This window comes from Oncorhynchus gorbuscha, linkage group LG01, assembly GCF_021184085.1.
Source record: "Oncorhynchus gorbuscha isolate QuinsamMale2020 ecotype Even-year linkage group LG01, OgorEven_v1.0, whole genome shotgun sequence".
NCBI classification, from domain to species: Eukaryota; Metazoa; Chordata; class Actinopteri; order Salmoniformes; family Salmonidae; genus Oncorhynchus; species Oncorhynchus gorbuscha.
In genome coordinates, this window is record NC_060173.1 from 42,278,675 (window position 1) to 42,298,606 (window position 19,932).

The window sequence follows — 19,932 nt, forward strand, 5'->3', positions numbered from 1 at the left end:
TTTTGTTAGAGTTGCGTAAATTCGAATCTGGTATCAGGATAAATATAACAATGAGTCATATATTAGCTAAGTAATAAATGGCAAATGCAACTTTCGTATATACGGCTCACTGTAATTACCACGCAGGGCAGAACAGAGAACTGACAACAGTATTCTTTATACTGTGATAGACAGTTCCAACCCGTCTGTTGGCCTATCACAGTAGAGACTGGGCGTGGTTTAAACTTGCTCAGCCTATTGCAGGCGCTCAGGCGGGTCCCCGCCTCTTGGCGCTTCTGTTGATAGATGTAACTGTTGCTTGTGGAGAACATGAAGAACATCCAGGCTCTCATGCTCCATACCGTTATCTCTCACCTGGCTCCTGTTATCTAACAAAAGACTGCTTGTTCGCAACACCCCGCTCTGAATGTGCCCCCCTCCCAACTAATTTGAACAGTTCCTGTCTTCATGCTTCTCTGTATTTTTCCATCATGAGAAAGTCCCATGGCCCTGATACTTTTAACAATGGTTCAAGTCAGCTATGTTGCATAACACATACATACATCCACACAAGCCAAAAGCAGATAATATTCAATCATATATATGGTAATGGCTATAATGTAAAACACAGGATCCAACAATTTACCAAGAGTAGCTCCGAGTATGAGAATGAGTTAATAACAGAGGATGAAATAAAGTCAGTTGGGGAGCCAATCAACCTACTGAAGACGTTCATGTTTGAGCTGATCGATGCCCCAAATCAAAGAGTTTGTTCTCGTAGCAGTGACACAGATACGCCACCTGAAACACCTCAGCTAGAGGTTCGGTGTAGCTGTGCCACAATTGGGTGAGTGCGGATCCTGCTAGATAATGGCTAGAGAGTACGAGTGTGTGTGTTGTAGCGAGATGGTAGCAATACAGCACAAAATCCCAGCGGATGATGGCTATATTACATCCAGTCAGAGGTTCCTCTCAGTCTGTCTGGATGGTGATGTTTTTGACATGTCACTTGTCCTTATGAAGGACTTTCGGGAAGAATAGATACTCAACCGGTCAGCAGCCAGTTAAATAATTGCTTAAATTGCCTGTAACGATGTTTATCACAAGTGCTGTTTGGCGCGATGGTAACGCATTCACCGTCTGTTGAATTGCAGACAGCATCATGATTTCTGAAATCTCATTCTAACCAATAGTGGGGTGTGCTCATAATAAATACATTGTGATTCAGTTTTGGTATCAGACTAACTGTTTTTTATTTGATTTTAAAGAGCATACAGGCTGGCAGCTGAATCACCAGTCCACCCTACAAGGGAGAATTGGACGAGGTGTTCTGCGTGAAAAACCCAGTAGGGTTGCAGTTCTTGACAGGTGCCCCTGGCACCTACTACTGTACCCCGTTCAAAGGCACTTACATTTTTTGTCTTGTCCAATGTTGGCTTGTCTCAAGGCTTCAAAATCCGTCTTTAACCTGTCTCCTCCCCTTCATCTACACTGATTGAAGTGGATTTAACAAGTCACATCAATAAAGGATCATAGCTTTCCCCTGGATTCACTTGGTCAGTCTATGTCATGGAAAGAGCCGATGCTCTTAATGTTTTGTACATTCATTCTGAGCTGGACGTATAGTTTGAGTCACCATTCTTAAGTAAGACAAGCACCCAAGCATTGCCATGTGAAATGCCTATAGCCCCAGATGGTTTTCTAGAGGACCTCTTTAAAAAGTTATCAGATAAGCTAACCCCACTACTACTTGATATTTTTAAATTTGAACTCCTTTAAACACCACACTAGCTCTAAAATGTTAGAAAATGAAGATCCATCTCGGTGTGACGTACAGTAGACTTGAAGCTGCTCACTAAAGTGTATAGCTAAAGGTCTGGCATTGCCATAGATCAGACATGCTTGACGAAGAACAGACATTCTTTTACGGGGGCAACTTTTCAATATAATTTAATTGCACAAACCAAGCGTGACAAATAGTGGAACTGAGAGCGAGTTAGAATAAGCTCTTGCACAATCCGATATCTTTTCTCATCTATCGTGTTGCCTTGTGAACAGAAGTAGAACATGTTTCTGTTCCTAATATTTTTTTCCCTACCACACATATTTGGTCATATTTCATTTGCAAACCCAAACTATAAAAATTAACTTCCCATCTTTTTTCTTTCACATTTTTCTTTCTTACCATTATTCTTATCAGCATTAATGCCTTATGTCTTTTTTCACAAGAGGGAGTCGCATATGCCTCTCATATTTACATGGGTCTTAGAGCAATTGGTCTAACATCCATTCTGTACTCTGGCCAAACATGAAGTCCTCTCTGGTGTTTACATTGATGATCACTGGGACGGTCTCCATCCTCACCACTGTCCTGCTCAGCTGATAACACATTTTGTCTACATGAATCTTTGACAATTCAATGTTAAAAAAGGTCCTGCAGGTGTGTATTACAATATTGTATGCTTTCTCTGCACATTTCTCCCACTGTTCTTCGCAGGCCTGGTTGTCGCTGAATGATTGTGTGTGTGTGTGACCTGAGCGCCCCTTCCCTAATGAGAGCATGTTCCGGATGACTGTGTGATTAAGTTCTCTGTAGCCGATGTAAGACCTTTTAAACAGGTTAAATTCACAAGGCCAGATGGATTACCAGGACGTGTACTCAGAGTCTGCGCTGACCAGATGGCAAGTGTCTTCACTGACATTTTCAACCTCTCCCTGACCCAATCTGTAATACCTACACGTTACAAGCAGACCATCGTAGTCCCTGTGTGGTGTGTGCTTAGTCCTGTACTCCCTGTTCACCCACAACTGCGTAGCCTCGGTTGTGGGTCTCATCGTCATTGGTGATCCGACCTACCACTGTCCAACACCATGACGTTGGTAGGCCTGATCACCAACGATGATGATACAGCCTATAGCCTGTTGTCTGTCTACTGTTCACCTGTAACCTGTTACCTGTCTGCTGTTCACCTGTTACCTGTCTACTGTTCACCTGTTACCTGTCTACTGTTCACCTGTAACCTGTTACATGTCTACTGTTCACCTGTAACATGTCTACTGTTCACCTGTAACCTGTCTAATGTTCACCTGCAGCCTGTTACCTGTCTACTGTTCACCTGTAACATGTCTACTGTTCACCTGTAACCTGTCTAATGTTCACCTGCAACCTGTTACATGTCTACTGTTCACCTGTAACCTGTCTAATGTTCACCTGTAACCTGTTACCTGTCTACTGTTCACCTGTAACCTGTTACCTGACTACTGTTCACCTGTTACCTGTCTACTGTTCACCTGTAACCTGTTACCTGTCTAATGGCCACCTGTAACCTGTCTAATGTTCACCTGTAGCCTGTTACCTGTCTACTGTTCGCCCGTTACCTATCAACTGGTCACCTGTTACCTGTCTACTGTTCACCTCTAACCTGTTACCTGTCTACTGTTCACCTGTAACCTATCTAATGTTCACCTGTAGCCTGTTACCTGTCTACTGTTCACCTGTAACCTGTTACCTGTCTACCTTTCACCTGTTACCTGTCTACCGTTAACCTGTAACCTGTTACCTGTCTACCGTTCACCTGTAACCTGTTACCTGTTTACTGTTCACCTGTAACATGTCTACTGTTCACCTGTAACCTGTCTAATGTTCACCTGTAACCTGTTACCTGTCTACTGTTCACCTGTAACCTGTTACCTGTCTACCTTTCACCTGTTACCTGTCTACCGTTAACCTGTAACCTGTTACCTGTTCACCTGTAACCTGTTACCTGTCTACTGTTCACCTGTAACCTGTTACCTGTTTACTGTTCACCTGTAACCTGTTACATGTCTACTGTTCACCTGTAACCTGTCTAATGTTCACCTGCAACCTGTTACATGTCTACTGTTCACCTGTAACCTGTCTAATGTTCACCTGTTACCTGACTACTGTTCACCTGTAACCTGTCTAATGTTCACCTATAGCCTGTTACCTGTCTACTGTTCGTCTGTTACCTGTCTACTGTTCACCTGTTACCTTTCTACTGTTCACCTGTAGCCTGTTACCCGTCTAGTGTTCACCTCTAACCTGTTACCTGTCTACTGTTCACCTCTAACCTGTTACCTGTCAACTGGTCACCTGTTACCTGTCTACTGTTCACCTGTTACCTGTCTACTGTTCACCTCTAACCTGTTACCTGTCAACTGGTCACCTGTTACCTGTCTACTGTTCACCTGTTACCTGTCTAATGGTCACCTGTAACCTGTCTAATGTTCACCTGTAGCCTGTTACCTGTCTACTGTTCACCTGTAACCTGTTACCTGTCTACTGTTCACCTGTAACCTGTTACCTGTCTACTGTTCACCTGTAACCTGTCTACCGTTCACCTGTTACCTGTCGAATGTTCACCTGTTACCTGTCTACTGTTCACCTGTTACCTGTCTACTGGTCACCTGTAACCTCTAGCCTGTTACCTGTCTAATGTTCACCTCTAGCCTGTGAAAGTGGAGGGTCTGTTGCTGGGTCTGAAGAGGCGTATTGTGTGCTGGAGTATGCAGATGATGGGGATCTGTACGGGACTATGTCTCTGCAGGTCATAAAGAACAAACTGCCTCAGACCCAGCAGCTCATTGCATCAACCAGAAATAAAGTTAAATAAACAAAGGCAATAAACAATGAATGGATGTTGTCAAACATGTTTTAAAAACCCAACATATTTCTCTATGCTGGGTCACAAACTATAGTAAAACATACTAACCCTAACAATGAGCAGCCACAGTACATTAAATATGAACATGTATGACTACTATGTTTTAAAGGTGTTGTAGAGAAGCATGTGGATCCTCATTGTGACTGTGTATTGAGGAATGATTAGGCACTCTCACCAGCTGCAGGAGGTCATAGCAGAGATGGGGGACCTGGAGAAGTTTGCCAACATGCAGGTGGTCAGGGGACAGGAGGCTAACAAATGTCTGAAAGACCTGGACCAGTGCTAGAATGGCCAACATCTTACTGCCCCGCCCCTTGAACATCACCATGCTTTTATTCCACAGCACTTGTATTGACATCTATAACTTTCTCATCAGCGTTTAAAGAGCTGATTGCTGCTGTGGTGTCACTGTCCTGTTGTTCATTCTGTGTCTCGTGTAGGAAACGGTTCTATAGGCAGCCTTCAGAGCATGACTGGTCCCGACATATATTCAGCTACTATATACTACAGTTGAAGTCAGAAGTTGACATACACTTAGGTTGGAGTCATTAAAACTCGTTTTTCAACCACTCCACAAATTTCTTGTTAACAAACTATAGTTTTGCCAAGTCGTTAGGACATCTACTTTGCGCACGACACAAGTCATTTTTCCAACAATTGTTTACAGACAGATTATTTCACTTATAATTCACTGTATCACAATTCCAGTGAGTCAGAAGTTTACATACACTAAATTGACTGTGCCTTTAAAAAGCTTGGAAAATTCCAGAAAATGTCATGGCTTATAAGCTTCTGATAGGCTAATTGACACCATTTGAGTCAATTGAAGGTGTGCCTGTAGATATATTTCAAGGCCTACCTTCAAACTCAGTGCCTCTTTGCTTGACATCATGGGAAAATCAAAAGAAATCAGCCAAGACCTCAGAAAACAAATTGCTGACCTCCACAAATGTGGTTCATCCTTGGGAGCAATTTCCAAACTCCTGAAGGTACCCCGTTCATCTGTACAAACAATAGTACCCAAGTATAAACACCATGGGACCATGCAGCTGTCATACCACTCAAGAAGGAGACGTGTTCTGTCTCCTAGAGATGAACGTACTAGGGTGCGAAAAGTGCAAATCGATCCCAGAACAACAGCAAAGGACCTTGTGAAGATGCTGGAGGAAACGTGTACAAAAGTATCTGTATCCACAGTAAAAACAAGTCCTATATCGACATAACCTGAAAGGCCGCTCAGCAAGGAAGATGCCACTGTTCCAAAACCGCCATAAAAAAGCCAGACTAAGGTTTGCAACTGCACATGGGGACAAAGATTGTACTTTTTGGAGAAATATCCTCTGGTCTGATGAAACAAAAATAGAACTTACCATCGTTGTTTGGAGGAAAAAGGGTGTGTGGCAGCATCATGTTGTGGGGGTGCTTTGCTGCAGGAGGGATTGGTGCACTTCACAAAATAGATGGAAAATTATGTGGATATATTGAAGCAACATCTCAAGACATCAGTCAGGAAGTTCAAGCTTGACCCCAAGCATACTTCCAAAGTTGTGGCAAAATGGCTTAAGGAAAATGTCAAGGTATTGGAGTGGCCATCACAAAGCCCTGACCTCAATCCTATAGAACATTTGTGGGCAGAACTAAAAAAGCCTGTGCGAGCAAGGAGGCCTACAAACCTGACTCAGGAGGAATGGGCCAAAACTCACCCAACTTATTGTGGGAAGCTTGTGGAAGGCTACCCGAAACAGTTGACCCAAGTTAAACCAAATTGAAAGGCAATGCTACCAAATACTAATTGAGTGTATGTAAACTTCTGACCCACTGGGAATGTGATGAAAGAAATAAAAGCTGAAATAAATCATTCTCTCTACTAATATTCTGACATTTCACATTCTTAAAATAAAATGGTGATCCTAACCGACCTAAGACACTGAGTTTTTACTAGGAATACATGTCAGGAATTGTGAAAAACTGAGTTTATATTTATTTGGCTAAGGTGTATGTAAACTTCAACTGTATATTCAGCTTTGGCTCTTGGGGTCATGACCCCAAACCTGCTCAACTCTGTGAGACTGTATAGCAGCCTGAGCTGCTATACAGAGCTGAGCTCTCTGGTTGTGGGGGTCAGTATTCCAGGCAGTGTGGTGATTCACATCTCCAACACCATCCAGGGGAACGAACGACGTCACATACGGGGTCGCCCTTTACGAATAACTGCTACAACAAAGACGCTGTCTGCCACTTCAACATCACCGCCAAAAGGTCACCCCCACAGCAAGGTTACTTTTGGGTGAACTACTGATAAGAGCGTCTGCTAAATGACTTAAATGTAAATGTACTGTATATATACAACAATAATGTTTGAGTCGCATCTAAATAAGTGTTTATTGATCACTTGACAGTGTGTATTTTGTTGTGTACATATCCAGCAACGGTGGAAGTGAAAAAATGTGTGAATCATGACTTTTTCAATAAAACCAGTGTTGCAAAGAAATGCACTTATTAAACATATGACTCCATGCTGACATAGTCTTTATTTCTTTGTCTTTACATGTTCAATGCTTGGACAGAGAAAGATACGGTATATATACTATATGTATATTTAAACTTTACATTACACATTTTATGACTAAGCAGGTAAGAGTCAATTCCTACTTTCTCTGTGAACAGAAACAATGTTGGGGAGACTCTCATGAAACCATACAGTCAAAAAACAACTTATTGCTCAATATAAATCAATCAATAATACTGTAATAATAATAATAATACACGAGAACCAATACACCACAGAAAACTGAATTATATTGTTATGTAAAAAGGGGAACTCTAGGAAAGAGGAACCAAATGCTGTTTGTCACAATACAATAGTGTTGAGTGTTGGAGTGTTCTTTCAGTTAACCTGCTCTATCTACAGAGCAAGGAGGACCTGGAAGGACTTGGGTTCTTGGACGAGTTAGGGTAGGAGTTAGGGTACAATGTAGGGTAGGAATTAGGGTACAATGTAGGGTAGGAGTTAGGGTACAATGTAGGGTAGGAGTTAGGGTACAATGTAGGGTAGGTGTTAGGGTACAATGTAGAGTAGGGTAGGAGTTAGGGTACAATGTAAGTTAGGAGTTAGGGTACAATGTAGGGTAGGGTAGGAGTTAGGGTACAATGTAGGGTAGGAATTAGGGTACAATGTAGGGTAGGAGTTAGGGTACAATGTAGGGTAGGAATTAGGGTACAATGTAGGGTAGGGTAGGAGTTAGGGTACAGTGTAGGGTAGGGGTTAGGTTACAATGTAGGGGAGTAGTTAGGGTACAGTGTAGGGTAGGAGTTAGGATACAATGTAGGGTAGGTGTTAGGGTACAATGTAGAGTAGGGTAGGAGTTAGGATACAGTGTAGGGTAGGGGTTAGGTTACAATGTAGGGGAGTAGTTAGGGTACAGTGTAGGGTAGGAGTTAGGATACAATGTAGGGTTGGGTAGGAGTTAGGATACAATGTAGGGTAGGTGTTAGGGTACAATGTAGAGTAGGGTAGGAGTTAGGATACAGTGTAGGGTAGGGGTTAGGTTACAATGTAGGGGAGTAGTTAGGGTACAGTGTAGGGTAGGAGTTAGGATACAATGTAGGGTAGGTGTTAGGGTACAATGTAGAGTAGGGTAGGAGTTAGGATACAGTGTAGGGTAGGGGTTAGGTTACAATGTAGGGGAGTAGTTAGGGTACAGTGTAGGGTAGGAGTTAGGATACAATGTAGGGTAGGTGTTAGGGTACAATGTAGAGTAGGGTAGGAGTTAGGATACAGTGTAGGGTAGGGGTTAGGTTACAATGTAGGGGAGTAGTTAGGGTACAGTGTAGGGTAGGAGTTAGGATACAATGTAGGGTTGGGTAGGAGTTAGGATACAATGTAGGGTAGGTGTTAGGGTACAATGTAGAGTAGGGTAGGAGTTAGGATACAGTGTAGGGTAGGGGTTAGGTTACAATGTAGGGGAGTAGTTAGGGTACAGTGTAGGGTAGGAGTTAGGATACAATGTAGGGTAGGTGTTAGGGTACAATGTAGAGTAGGGTAGGAGTTAGGATACAGTGTAGGGTAGGGGTTAGGTTACAATGTAGGGGAGTAGTTAGGGTACAGTGTAGGGTAGGAGTTAGGATACAATGTAGGGTAGGAGTTAGGGTAAGGGGGAAATCAGCTACAAGCGGGTAATGGTGGTGGGTAGGTGGAAGGGGCACTTGGACGATACTGTACAGCACTTTAATATGACCAATTACATTCAGGGGCCACCAGACAGTATGCATGAGACTGAGGGAGGGGTCAAAATCAGGCCTGCTCAAGAGTTGACAGCAACAGTAGTCTTACGGAGAGAAAATGCATGACCACAGCCTTGAATATCACACATTAAGGTGCATGCAAACAGATTAGAGGAGTATTAGGGAGTGTTTGTTGACCTGACCCAATATCCTCTCCCAGAAGCCCCACTCATAACCTCTTTACATGTATTACCCCCCCCCCCCGTATTGTCCCCCTATCAAGACATTTTGTAGATCCAGCTCTCTCACACTCTTTCCATCTTTACAAATGAAAATTCCTCTTATTCATCCAGACATAATCTCTCCCTTTCCCTCACTCTTTGTCAGAAGTCATTCATGAATTCATCTCTCTGTCCTAAAATCTTTGCTGTGTACCCCTTGGGGACCGTTGTACGTTGGTGCACTGTTGCCAGGCAACACTATGAACTGAAAAGTGACCTCAGCTGATAGCCCTTTTGGGACGACTGGACGTATCTGTAAGGGGCAGGGCATCTTGTGGTTGGGGATGGGATTTCCCTACATTCCTAGCTTTGAGCAATGGGCCCCAAAAAAGTCCCGTCCCTTACAGACAGTCCCAGGAAGCACCCTGCAGTAGTAGTTATCCCACCTCACCCTTGTCGGGGATGCAGAGATTGACATTCAAATAGAGAATAGGGAGATGTTTTTACTGAGAATAAGGAATGCAAATAGAATGTAGAAAGACATTACTGTGCAAATTGTCAGGGACAACAGCTCCTCCTCATAGGACTTGACTCAATGGGTCGTCCATCACAGCAGCTAGCAGCACACTCCTCTCCATTAACAACGACCAGTATTTCAGCTCAATATCATGGAGGGAAAAAGAGGTCTGTGGGATGATAGTTCTCTATGTGAGCTATGCATATGGGTATGTAAATACATGAACTGTGACACATTGACAGTGTTTGCATGTGTGTGTAAGTTTGTGCATGTTTTGTGCTTCTGTGCAGATATCATTTCAATCGGTCCCCTTACAGAGCCCAGCCGTCGTAGGTTAGTGTGTGTGTGTGTAGATTTGGTATATATGACCTCAGAGAAGAACATCTCAGATCTAACAGGTTCTGCCTCGACTCCTAGGTCTGGTTTGGTTTGGGTCAAGGTGTGATTGTCATTTGGGAGACCACTAAGAACCGATCCTCGGCAGAACTACTTCCATTTTAGGGAGCTGGAAATGACCGTGGTCACACTGCCTATAGGGTGGATGCTCCTACCAATGCAGGTGAGTGGAGTCACGTGGGCTACATGGGTATAGAATCACTCTACACGTATTTATGCTTTTTATGACAATCAATGGGAAAACGCCACGCATGGAATGTGGAGTGGGAATACTGATCTAGTAGCTGTCAGACAGACACATCCTCCACAATGTGATACAAACCCCCTCTGAAATATAAGGCTGTGTGCTGCTTTCTGTCAAATCTTCAACTTCCCAGACAAAGAGCAAGAATAGAGCAACCTAATACATATTGTCAGGTATGTCTTTTCCCCAGTGACCCAACCATCCTCACTGACCATAAACCACTTAACTACCATCATTGACCACCTCATAGAAACTCTCGGCAGGCAAGCGGATGAGTGTGGGAGGGGGCAGATGAGGCTATGGGTGGGAGGAGGGCGGGCGCAGGTGGAGGTGGAGGGCTGGGGGAGCAGGAGAAAATTAAGGGGGAGGAGACACTGAGCAAAATAGACGACAATTCAAGAAAACCAAAACTTTCTTAAGTTTAAGGGGGGAGAGTAATACATTGGTGTCATTTTACAGTGGGGGGAGGGGCAAAAGTTGTAAAATACTGAGGGACTTTGGGAAAGATATTACTAGGACAAAGACAAATAGAGATAGATAGAGAGAACATCCTGCACTAACAATTTCAAAGTAGAAACTCATCTCTCTCCAACCAACGTCATTCTGTCTGTCTGTTTATCTACGTGTGTGTGTTTGAGGGTTCAGCAGGACACCTCCATGGTGTGGCTGACCTGGCCCTCGTTGCTGTCAGTGTGTGTAAAACCCCGGATACGAGAGCTCTCAATGGAGCTGCCACTGGTCAGTGAGGCCGTTCGGGAGCGTGCCAGACGGGTCATACTGGCAGAGGGCACTAAGAGAGAGACAGACAGAGTAAAAGAGAGAGGGAGACAGAGAGAGAAAGAGAGTGAAATAAATAAGACAGAATGAAATAGGGGAAGGTACAATTTTGGGAGGTCAGTCTGAAGGTAAAGGTAAAAGCGGACAGTCCCCTCCCCCAATTTTAGAGGAGCAAATGTATTGGGACGAATTCACTTACATGTGTATTAATGTAGCAGAAAGTTAAGTATTTGGTCCCATATATACAGTGCCTTCGGAAAGTATTCAGACCCTTTGACTTTTTCCACATTTTGTTACGTTACAGCCTTATTCTAAAATGTTAAAAAATCCTCAGCAATCTACACACAATACCCCATAATGACAGCCTGAAAACAAGTTTTAGAAATGTTTGCAAATTTATTACAAATAAAAAACAGAAATACCTTATTTACACAAGTATTCAGACCCTTTGCTATGAGACTCGAAATTGAGCATGGGTGCATCCTGTTTCCAATGATCATCTTTGAGCTGTTTCTACAACTTGACTGTCCACCTGTGGTAACTTCAAATGATTGGACATGATTTGAAAGGCAAACACCTGTCTATAAAAGGTCCCAGTGGTTAGAGCTGAGAAGGTAAAAATCTGTTGTTCTGCCCCTGATCAAGGCAGTTAACCCACTGTTCCCCGGGCGCCCCGAAGACGTGGATGTTGATTAAGGCAGCCCCCCGCACCTCTCTGATTCAGAGGGGTTGGGTTAAATGCGGAAGACACATTTCAGTTGAATACATTCAGTTGAACAACTGACTAGGTATCCCCCTTTCCCACAGTTGACAGTGCATGTCAGAGCAAAAACCAAGCCGTGAGGTCGAAGGAATTGTCCTTATAGCTCAGAGACAGGATTGTGTCAAGGCGCAGATCTGGGGAAGGACACCAAAACATTTCTGCAGCATTGAAGGTCCCCAAGAACACAGTGGCCTCCATCATTCTTAAATGGAAGAAGTTTGGAACCAGCAAAACTCTTCCTAGAGCTGGCCACCTGGCCAAACTGAGCAATCGGGGGGGAAGGGCCTTGGTCAGGGAGGTAATATAATAATAATAATTAAATAATAATATATAATATATATAATATATGCCATTTAGCAGACGCTTTTATCCAAAGCGACTTACAGTCATGTGTGCATACATCCTACGTATGGGTGGTCCCGGGAATCGAACCCACTACCCTGGCGTTACAAGCGCCATGCTCTACCAACTGAGCTACAGAAGGACCACTCTGTCAGAGCTCTAGAGTTCCTCTGTGGAGATGGAAGAACCTTCCAGAAGGTCAACTCTCTGCAGCACTCCACCAATCAGGCATTTTTGGTAGAATGGCCAGATGGAAGTCACTCCTCAGTAAAAGGCACATGACAGCCCACTTGGAGTTTTCCAAAAGGCACCTAAAGGACTCTCAGACCATGAGAAACAAGATTCTCTGGTCTGATGAAACCAAGATTGAACTCTTTGGCCTGAATGCCAAGCATCACGTCTGGAGGAAACCAGCCACCATCCCTACGGTGAAGCATGGTGGTGGCAGCATCATGCTGTGGGGATGTTTTTCAGCTGCACGGACTGGGAGACTAGTCAGGATCGGGGCAAAGATGAACGGAGCAAAGTACATAGATCCTTGATGAACACCTGCTCCAGAATGCTCAGGACCGCAGACTGGAGCAAAGGTTCACCTTCCAACAGGACAACGACCCTGAGCACACAGCCAAGACAACACAGGAGTGGAACAAGTCAAGGGGTCTGAATATTTTCCGAAGGCAGTGTATAGCACGCAATGACTATGAGTTTGTGACTCTACAATTCTGTCGGATGCATCTGCTGTTCGTTTTGGTTGTGTTTCAGATTTTTGTTCCCAATCGAAATGAATGGTAAATAATGTATTGTGTCATTTTGGAGTCACTTTTATTGTAAATTTGAATAGAATATGTTTCTAAACACTTCTACATTAATGTGGATGCTACCATGATTACGGATCATCCTGAATGAATCGTAAATAATGACAAGTGAGAAAGTTACAGATGCACAAATATCAAATGGGGAACTATGTACAAAAAGTGCTGTAATTTCTAAATGGTTCACCCAATATGGATGAAAATACCTTCAAATCAAAGCTGCACTTTAACCTCATAGTCATTGTTTGTTTTCAAATGCAAACTTTTAGAGTAAAGAGCCCAAATAATAAAAAATGCTTCACTGTCCCAATCATTATGGAGGGCACTGTATTTGCATAACAGGCCTATTAGCTATAATATTCCATTTACAATCTGGCAAGATCTTTTCCTATTTGTTTTCATGCAAACATTCCTCAAAAAGTTGCTTCACTTGGACAATCCAATTTGCCAATGAGAGTTCAATTCTGGATCATAATTAACTGTATCCCATGCAAAGAGCAAGATAGAGAGTGCAATGGCAGGGATGGGGAAAAAAGTAACAATGGCATATTTTCCCTTAGGCTGAGGAAAAATGCATAATTTTTTATTTAAAAAATATATATATATTGTCAAGATTGCCAATGACCAGAAATCAAGCGCCAAAACAAATAAAATGCAATAATAAGTCACAAGGCAGATATATGATCAGAGTATTATCACTCCACATCTCATGTAGGGGAAGAAGAGAGGAGGAGGTCAGAGGTGAACAGCAAACAGGAAGTACCTGGCCCTCCACTCAACCTCCGATCCTTCACATACGCAACTGAGCGAAGGCAGGAAAACATAGAGGGCAAGATTAACACAACACAGGTCCCTGCAAATAGACATCACATCGCACCATACCAAACAACATTTTCACAACACAGTCCGGACTGGAATCCATCGCACATTCAGAGCAACCCAACGTACAGACAGTGTTTAAGCAGAGGATTAAGACAAACAAGGGAGAAGACTGTACAACATTGTATTTCTAAGGTATGGAGAGATAAACTCAGTCAAGGTAGTGATGCCTAGTTTCTGAGAGACCTCAAACACATGCACAGTCTCACACACTCACTCATATACTGTATGATAAATTACTGTGATCGGGTTCTAGATACTTACTGTAGCCCATCCCCTGAAGGAAGTACTTGAATGCTTCGGACAGTTTTCCAGGCTATAAAACAACAAGAAGAGCACGGTTGGACATTTGACCTCCTGAGACTCTGTGTAACCCTGACCCCAGATGATGTCAATGACCTCTGTGGAGTTCTGTGGAGAGTGCTATAGAGCCAACCCTCTCATGGTGGCAGAATGGCTTCTAAAAAGAGGAAGTGGAGATTCATAAGAGGGTTGTATGGAGGAGGCCTTATATAGAGAGGTTAAAGAGGTATTTTAAAGAGGAAGTTAAGGGTCATATGAGAGTTGCGTCAGAAGAGAAACTGGAGGAAGTAAGTGGGATATGGAGGTGGTGCAGAGGAAGGCATGGCTAAATAATAGTAGGAGTATTTGAATATGGAATGAGAGGATGCAGAGGGCCATCTGAAGGCAGTGTTCTGACCTGTGTGAGCTGAGGAAGTCCACCAGAGTCAGCCATCTGAAGCACAACAGGGGAGAACAGGAACATTAGTCATTACATCAAATGTTTCAACGAGTACAACTTGTAAGGCACAATTGTTTTCCATTTGGTTAATGAATTAGATGAAAAATCTAATAAAGACCAACATTCCACAATTAATGCTTTGCATTCATACCTTTAAGAAGGTGGTGTTGGTCGGGTCAAGTTTGGAATTACATTCAACCTTGAGGAACAACAAAATATTACATAAAGGCTCATGGTGCTGGATATTTCATTCTTAGATGTACACCACCCTTCAAAAGTTTGGGGTCCCTTTTTAAAATGGCCTTGTTTTTGAAAGAAAAGCATTTTTTTTTTGTCTATTAAAATGTATGATCAAAATTGATCAGAAATACAGTGTAGACATTGTTAATGTTGTAAATGACTATTGTAGCAGGAAACGGCAGATTTTTAATGGAATATCTACATAGGCGTACAGAGGCCCATTATCAGCAACCATCACTCCTGTGTTCCAATGGCACATTGTGTTAGCTTATCTAAGTTTATCATTTTAAAATGATATTCTATTTGATCAATAGAAAACCCTTTTGCAATTATGTTAGCACAGTTGAAAACTAACTGTGGTTAAAGAAGCAATAAAACTGGCATTTAGACTAGTTGAGCATCTGGAGCATCTGTGGGTTCAATTACAGGCTCAAAATGGCCAGAAACAAATAACTTTCTTCTGGAACTCGTCATTCTATTCTTGTTTCGAGAAATGAAGGCTATTTTGTGCGAGGAATTGCCAAGAAACTGAAGATCTTGTACAACGCTGTGTGCTACTCCCTTCACAGAACAGCGTAAACTGGCTCTAACCAGAATAGAACAAGGAATGGGAGGCCCCGGTGCACAACTGAGCAAGAGGACAGGTACATTAGTGTCTAGTTTGAGAAACAGACGCCTCACAAGTCCTCAACTGGCAGCTTCATTAAATAGTACCCGACTCCAGGATGCTGGCCTTCTAGGCAGAGTTCCTCTGTCCAGTGTCTGTGTTCTTTTGCCCATCTTAATCTTTTCTTTTTATTGGCCAGTCTGAGATATGGCTTTTTCTTTGCAACTCTGCCTAGAAGGCCAGCATCCCGGAGTCATCTCTTTATATATACATACATATATACATACATATATATAAAAAATTGAAATCAATAGGATTGTAGAGACATAGATGTTGTGAATGAAAGACAGAAGAGAGGCTTGGAGTGAGGTGGGGGAGAGGGTGGACTCCGCTACTGAAGTCTGCTGCAGTGATGAGTCATTCCAGCACACAGGGTGTGTACAGATGTGTGCTGGCAGACACATCACATAGCAAAAAAAGTGACATCTCTCTCTCTCTCTCTCTCTCTCTCTCTCTCTCTCTCTCTCTCTCTCTCTCTCTCTCTCTCTCTCTCTCTCTCTCTCTCTCTCTCTCTCTCTCTCTCTCTCTCTCTCTCTCTCTCTCTCTCTCTCTCAAAAGATTGTATAACCTGTCATTTTACTCCTCCCCTGTCCATCCCCTCCTATCATCCCTACATTTACAGAGGAGGGATGTGATTAAGCCTTGACCTCCTGAAAGTCTAGCAGATGAACAGTACAGAAAGACACACAGATAGAAATATCTGGCCCATAAGAGCATGTGAAAACCCAGAGACTGGAGCAGAGAGAGAGAGATACATATGGGCCTCGGCGAGGCAGTGAGACACACACAGTTGACTCAGCCGTCCCCGGAAAGGGGTGCCTAGAGAGAGACAGAGAACTGAGCTTCTGCTGACTAACCTGCTTCTGTTTCTCTCAATGAGGGCAAACATACCTTTCAGCATGCCAAGTACTGCACAGAGTCATAACAGAAGGATGGAGGGAAGTAGGGAGGTGAGGCAGGGAGGAAGGGAGGTAAGGCAGGGAGGAAGGGAGGTGAGACAGGGAGGTAAGGAGGTGAGGCAGGGAGGAAGGGAGGTGAGGCAGGGAGGAAGTGAGGTGAGACAGGGAGGAAGGGAGGTAAGGCAGGGAGGAAGGGAGGTAAGGCAGGGAGGAAGTGAGGTGAGACAGGGAGGTAAGGAGGTGAGGCAGGGAGGAAGGGAGGTAAGGCAGGGAGGAAGTGAGGTGAGACAGGGAGGAAGTGAGGTGAGACAGGGAGGTAAGGAGGTAAGGCAGGGAGGAAGTGAGGTGAGACAGGGAGGTAAGGAGGTGAGGCAGGGAGGAAGGGAGGTAAGGCAGGGAGGAAGTGAGGTGAGACAGGGAGGTAAGGAGGTGAGGCAGGGAGGAAGGGAGGTAAGGCAGGGAGGAAGTGAGGTGAGACAGGGAGGAAGGGAGGTAAGGTAGGGAGGAAGGGAGGTGAGACAGGGAGGTAAGGAGGTGAGGCAGGGAGGAAGGGAGGTGAGGCAGGGAGGAAGTGAGGTGAGACAGGGAGGAAGGGAGGTAAGGCAGGGAGGAAGTGAGGTGAGACAGGGAGGTAAGGAGGTGAGGCAGGGAGGAAGGGAGGTAAGGCAGGGAGGAAGTGAGGTGAGACAGGGAGGTAAGGAGGTGAGGCAGGGAGGAAGGGAGGTAAGGCAGGGAGGAAGTGAGGTGAGACAGGGAGGAAGTGAGGTGAGACAGGGAGGTAAGGAGGTAAGGCAGGGAGGAAGTGAGGTGAGACAGGGAGGTAAGGAGGTGAGGCAGGGAGGAAGGGAGGTAAGGCAGGGAGGAAGTGAGATGAGACAGGGAGGTAAGGAGGTGAGGCAGGGAGGAAGGGAGGTAAGGCAGGGAGGAAGTGAGGTGAGACAGGGAGGAAGGGAGGTAAGGCAGGGAGGAAGTGAGGTGAGACAGGGAGGTAAGGAGGTGAGGCAGGGAGGAAGGGAGGTAAGGCAGGGAGGAAGTGAGGTGAGACAGGGAGGTAAGGAGGTGAGGCAGGGAGGAAGGGAGGTGAGGCAGGGAGGAAAGGAGATGAAGCAGGGAGGTTAGGAGGTGAGGCAGGGAGGAATGTGGGGTGTGGCAGGGAGGAAGGGAGGGAGGGGAGGCAGGAAGGTAAGGCAGGGAGGTGAGGCAGGGAGGAAGTGATGTGAGGCAGGGAGGTGAGGCAAGGAGGTAGGGAGGTAAAGCAGGGAGGCAGGGACGTGAGGCAGGGAGGAAGGAAGGAAGGGAGGGGGGCAGGGAGGTGAGGCAGGGAGAAAGGGAGGTGAGGCAGGGAGGAAGGGAGGTGAGGCAGGGATAAAGGGAGGTGAGGCAGGGATAAAGGGAGGTGAGGCAGGGAGAAAGGGAGGTGAGGCAGGGAGAAAGGGAGATGAGGCAGGGAGGAGGAAGGGGAGGCAGGGAGGTGAGGCAGGGAGAAAGGGAGGTGAGGCAGGGAGGAAGAAGGGGAGGCAGGGAGGTGAGGCAGGGAGAAAGGGAGGTGAGGCAGGGAGAAAGGGAGGTGAGGCAGGGAGGAAAGAATGGAGGTGAGGCAGGGAGGAAGTGAGGTGAGACAGGGAACAGGGAGGAAGGAAGGGAGGCGAGGCAGGGAGGAAGGGAGGTGAGGCAGGGAGGTGAGGCAAGGAGGTGAGGCAGGGAGGTGAGGCAAGGAGAAAGGGAGATGAGGCAGGGAGGTGAGGCAGGGAGGAAGGGAGGTGAGGCAGGGATAAAGGGAGGGATGGCAGGGAGAAAGGGAGATGAGGCAGGGAGGAGGAAGGGGAGGCAGGGAGGTGAGGCAGGGAGAAAGGGAGGTGAGGCAGGGAGGAAGAAGGGGAGGCAGGGAGGTGAGGCAGGGAGAAAGGGAGGTGAGGCAGGGAGGAAGGGAGGTGAGACAGGGAACAGGGAGGAAGGAAGGGAGGGAGGGGGGCAGGGAGGTGAGGCAGGGAGAAAGGGAGGTGAGGCAGGGAGGTGAGGCAGGGAGAAAGGGAGGTGAGGCAGGGAGGAAGGGAGGTGAGGCAGGGATAAAGGGAGGGATGGCAGGGAGAAAGGGAGATGAGGCAGGGAGGAGGAAGGGGAGGCAGGGAGGTGAGGCAGGGAGAAAGGGAGGTGAGGCAGGGAGGAAGAAGGGGAGGCAGGGAGGTGAGGCAGGGAGAAAGGGAGGTGAGGCAGGGAGAAAGGGAGGTGAGGCAGGGAGGAAAGAATGGAGGTGAGGCAGGGAGGAAGGGAGGTGAGACAGGGAACAGGGAGGAAGGAAGGGAGGTGAGGCAGGGAGGTGAGGCAGGGAGGTGAGGCAAGGAGAAAGGGAGATGAGGCAGAGAGGAAGGGAGGTGAGGCAGGGAGATGTGACAGGGAGGTAAGGCAGGGAGGAACGGAGGTGAGGCAGGGAGGAAGGGAGGTGAGGCAGGGAGGAAGGGAGGTGAGGCAGGGAGGTGTGGCAGGGAGGAAGGGAGGTCAGGCAGAGAGGAAGGGAGTTGGGGCAGGGAGGAAGGGAGGTTAGACAGGGAGGAAGGGAGGTGAGGCAGGGAGGTGAGGCAGGGAGGCAGGGAGGTGAGGCAAGGAGAAAGGGAGATGAGGCAGGGAGGAAGGGAGGTGAGGCAGGGAGAAGAGGCAGGGAGGTGTGACAGGGAGGTAAGGCAGGGAGGAACGGAGTGAGGCAGGGAGGAAGGGAGGTGAGGCAGGGAGGGAGGGAGGTGAGGCAGGGAGGTGTGGCAGGGAGGAAGGGAGACAGGCAGGGAGGAAGGGAGTTGGGGCAGGGAGGAAGGGAGGTTAGACAGGGAGGAAGGGAGGTGTGGCAGGGAGGAAGGAAGGGGGGTAAGGCAGGGAGGTGAGACAGGGAGAAAGAGAGGTGAGACAGGGAGGCAGGGAGGTAGAGGAGTAAGAGATTGAAATGGAGTGAGGGTGTAGATGAGAGAAAAGGACTCACCACTCCCTCCTCAGCTGGAGCATTGTCACCAACAACAAGCATGACAGGGCACCTAGAAACACAGAGCACAGATCAGCAACAACACACACACATACACAAATTTGGCTAATTTCAGTAACCTGTTATGAATGTTAAAGGTGCCTATATACTACTATAAACCAGGTGGACCGAGCCCTGAATGCTGATATATCACGGGTATGACACAAAATTTGTTCCTTCTAATTATGTTGGTAACCAGTGTATAATAGCAATAAGGCACGTCGGGGGTTTGTGGTATATGGGCAGGACACCTACACCATCCGATGTTACAGGAAGGCCAAAATATCACCAAGGACATCAACCACCTGAACCACTGCCTGTTCAGCGCACTACCATCCAAAAGGCGAGGTCAGTACAGGTGCATCAAAGCTAGGACTGAGAGACTGAAAAACAGCTGCTCTCTCAAGGCCATCAGACTGTTAAATAGCCATCCCTAGTCGGCTACCACCCGGTTACTCAACCCTGCACTTTAGAGGCTGCTGCCCTATATACATAGACATGGCCACTTTAATAATGGAACACTAGTCACTTTTATAAT

General features: G+C 45.9%; 1 protein-coding gene across 7 annotated transcripts in view; it reads right to left on the reverse strand.

Moving 5' to 3' along the window:
- Positions 1 to 10,049: 10,049 nt before the first annotated feature.
- LOC124037935 (protein NDRG4) overlaps positions 10,050 to 19,932 on the reverse strand; it is a 47,220-nt gene continuing 37,337 nt past the window's right edge. For 5 of the 7 annotated variants that reach the window (XM_046353252.1, XM_046353235.1, XM_046353243.1 and 2 more), the window contains 6 exons: positions 19,356 to 19,407; positions 14,733 to 14,780; positions 14,540 to 14,575; positions 14,104 to 14,155; positions 13,724 to 13,762; positions 10,050 to 11,056 (listed from right to left, as the gene is read on the reverse strand). In XM_046353252.1, coding sequence (XP_046209208.1) covers positions 10,908 to 11,056; positions 13,724 to 13,762; positions 14,104 to 14,155; positions 14,540 to 14,575; positions 14,733 to 14,780; positions 19,356 to 19,407 — 376 coding nt within the window. In that variant the 3' untranslated portion in view covers positions 10,050 to 10,907. The remainder of the gene's footprint in view (positions 11,057 to 13,723; positions 13,763 to 14,103; positions 14,156 to 14,539; positions 14,576 to 14,732; positions 14,781 to 19,355; positions 19,408 to 19,932) is intronic. The other 2 variants (XM_046353225.1, XM_046353269.1) reach the window with 1 other exon arrangement.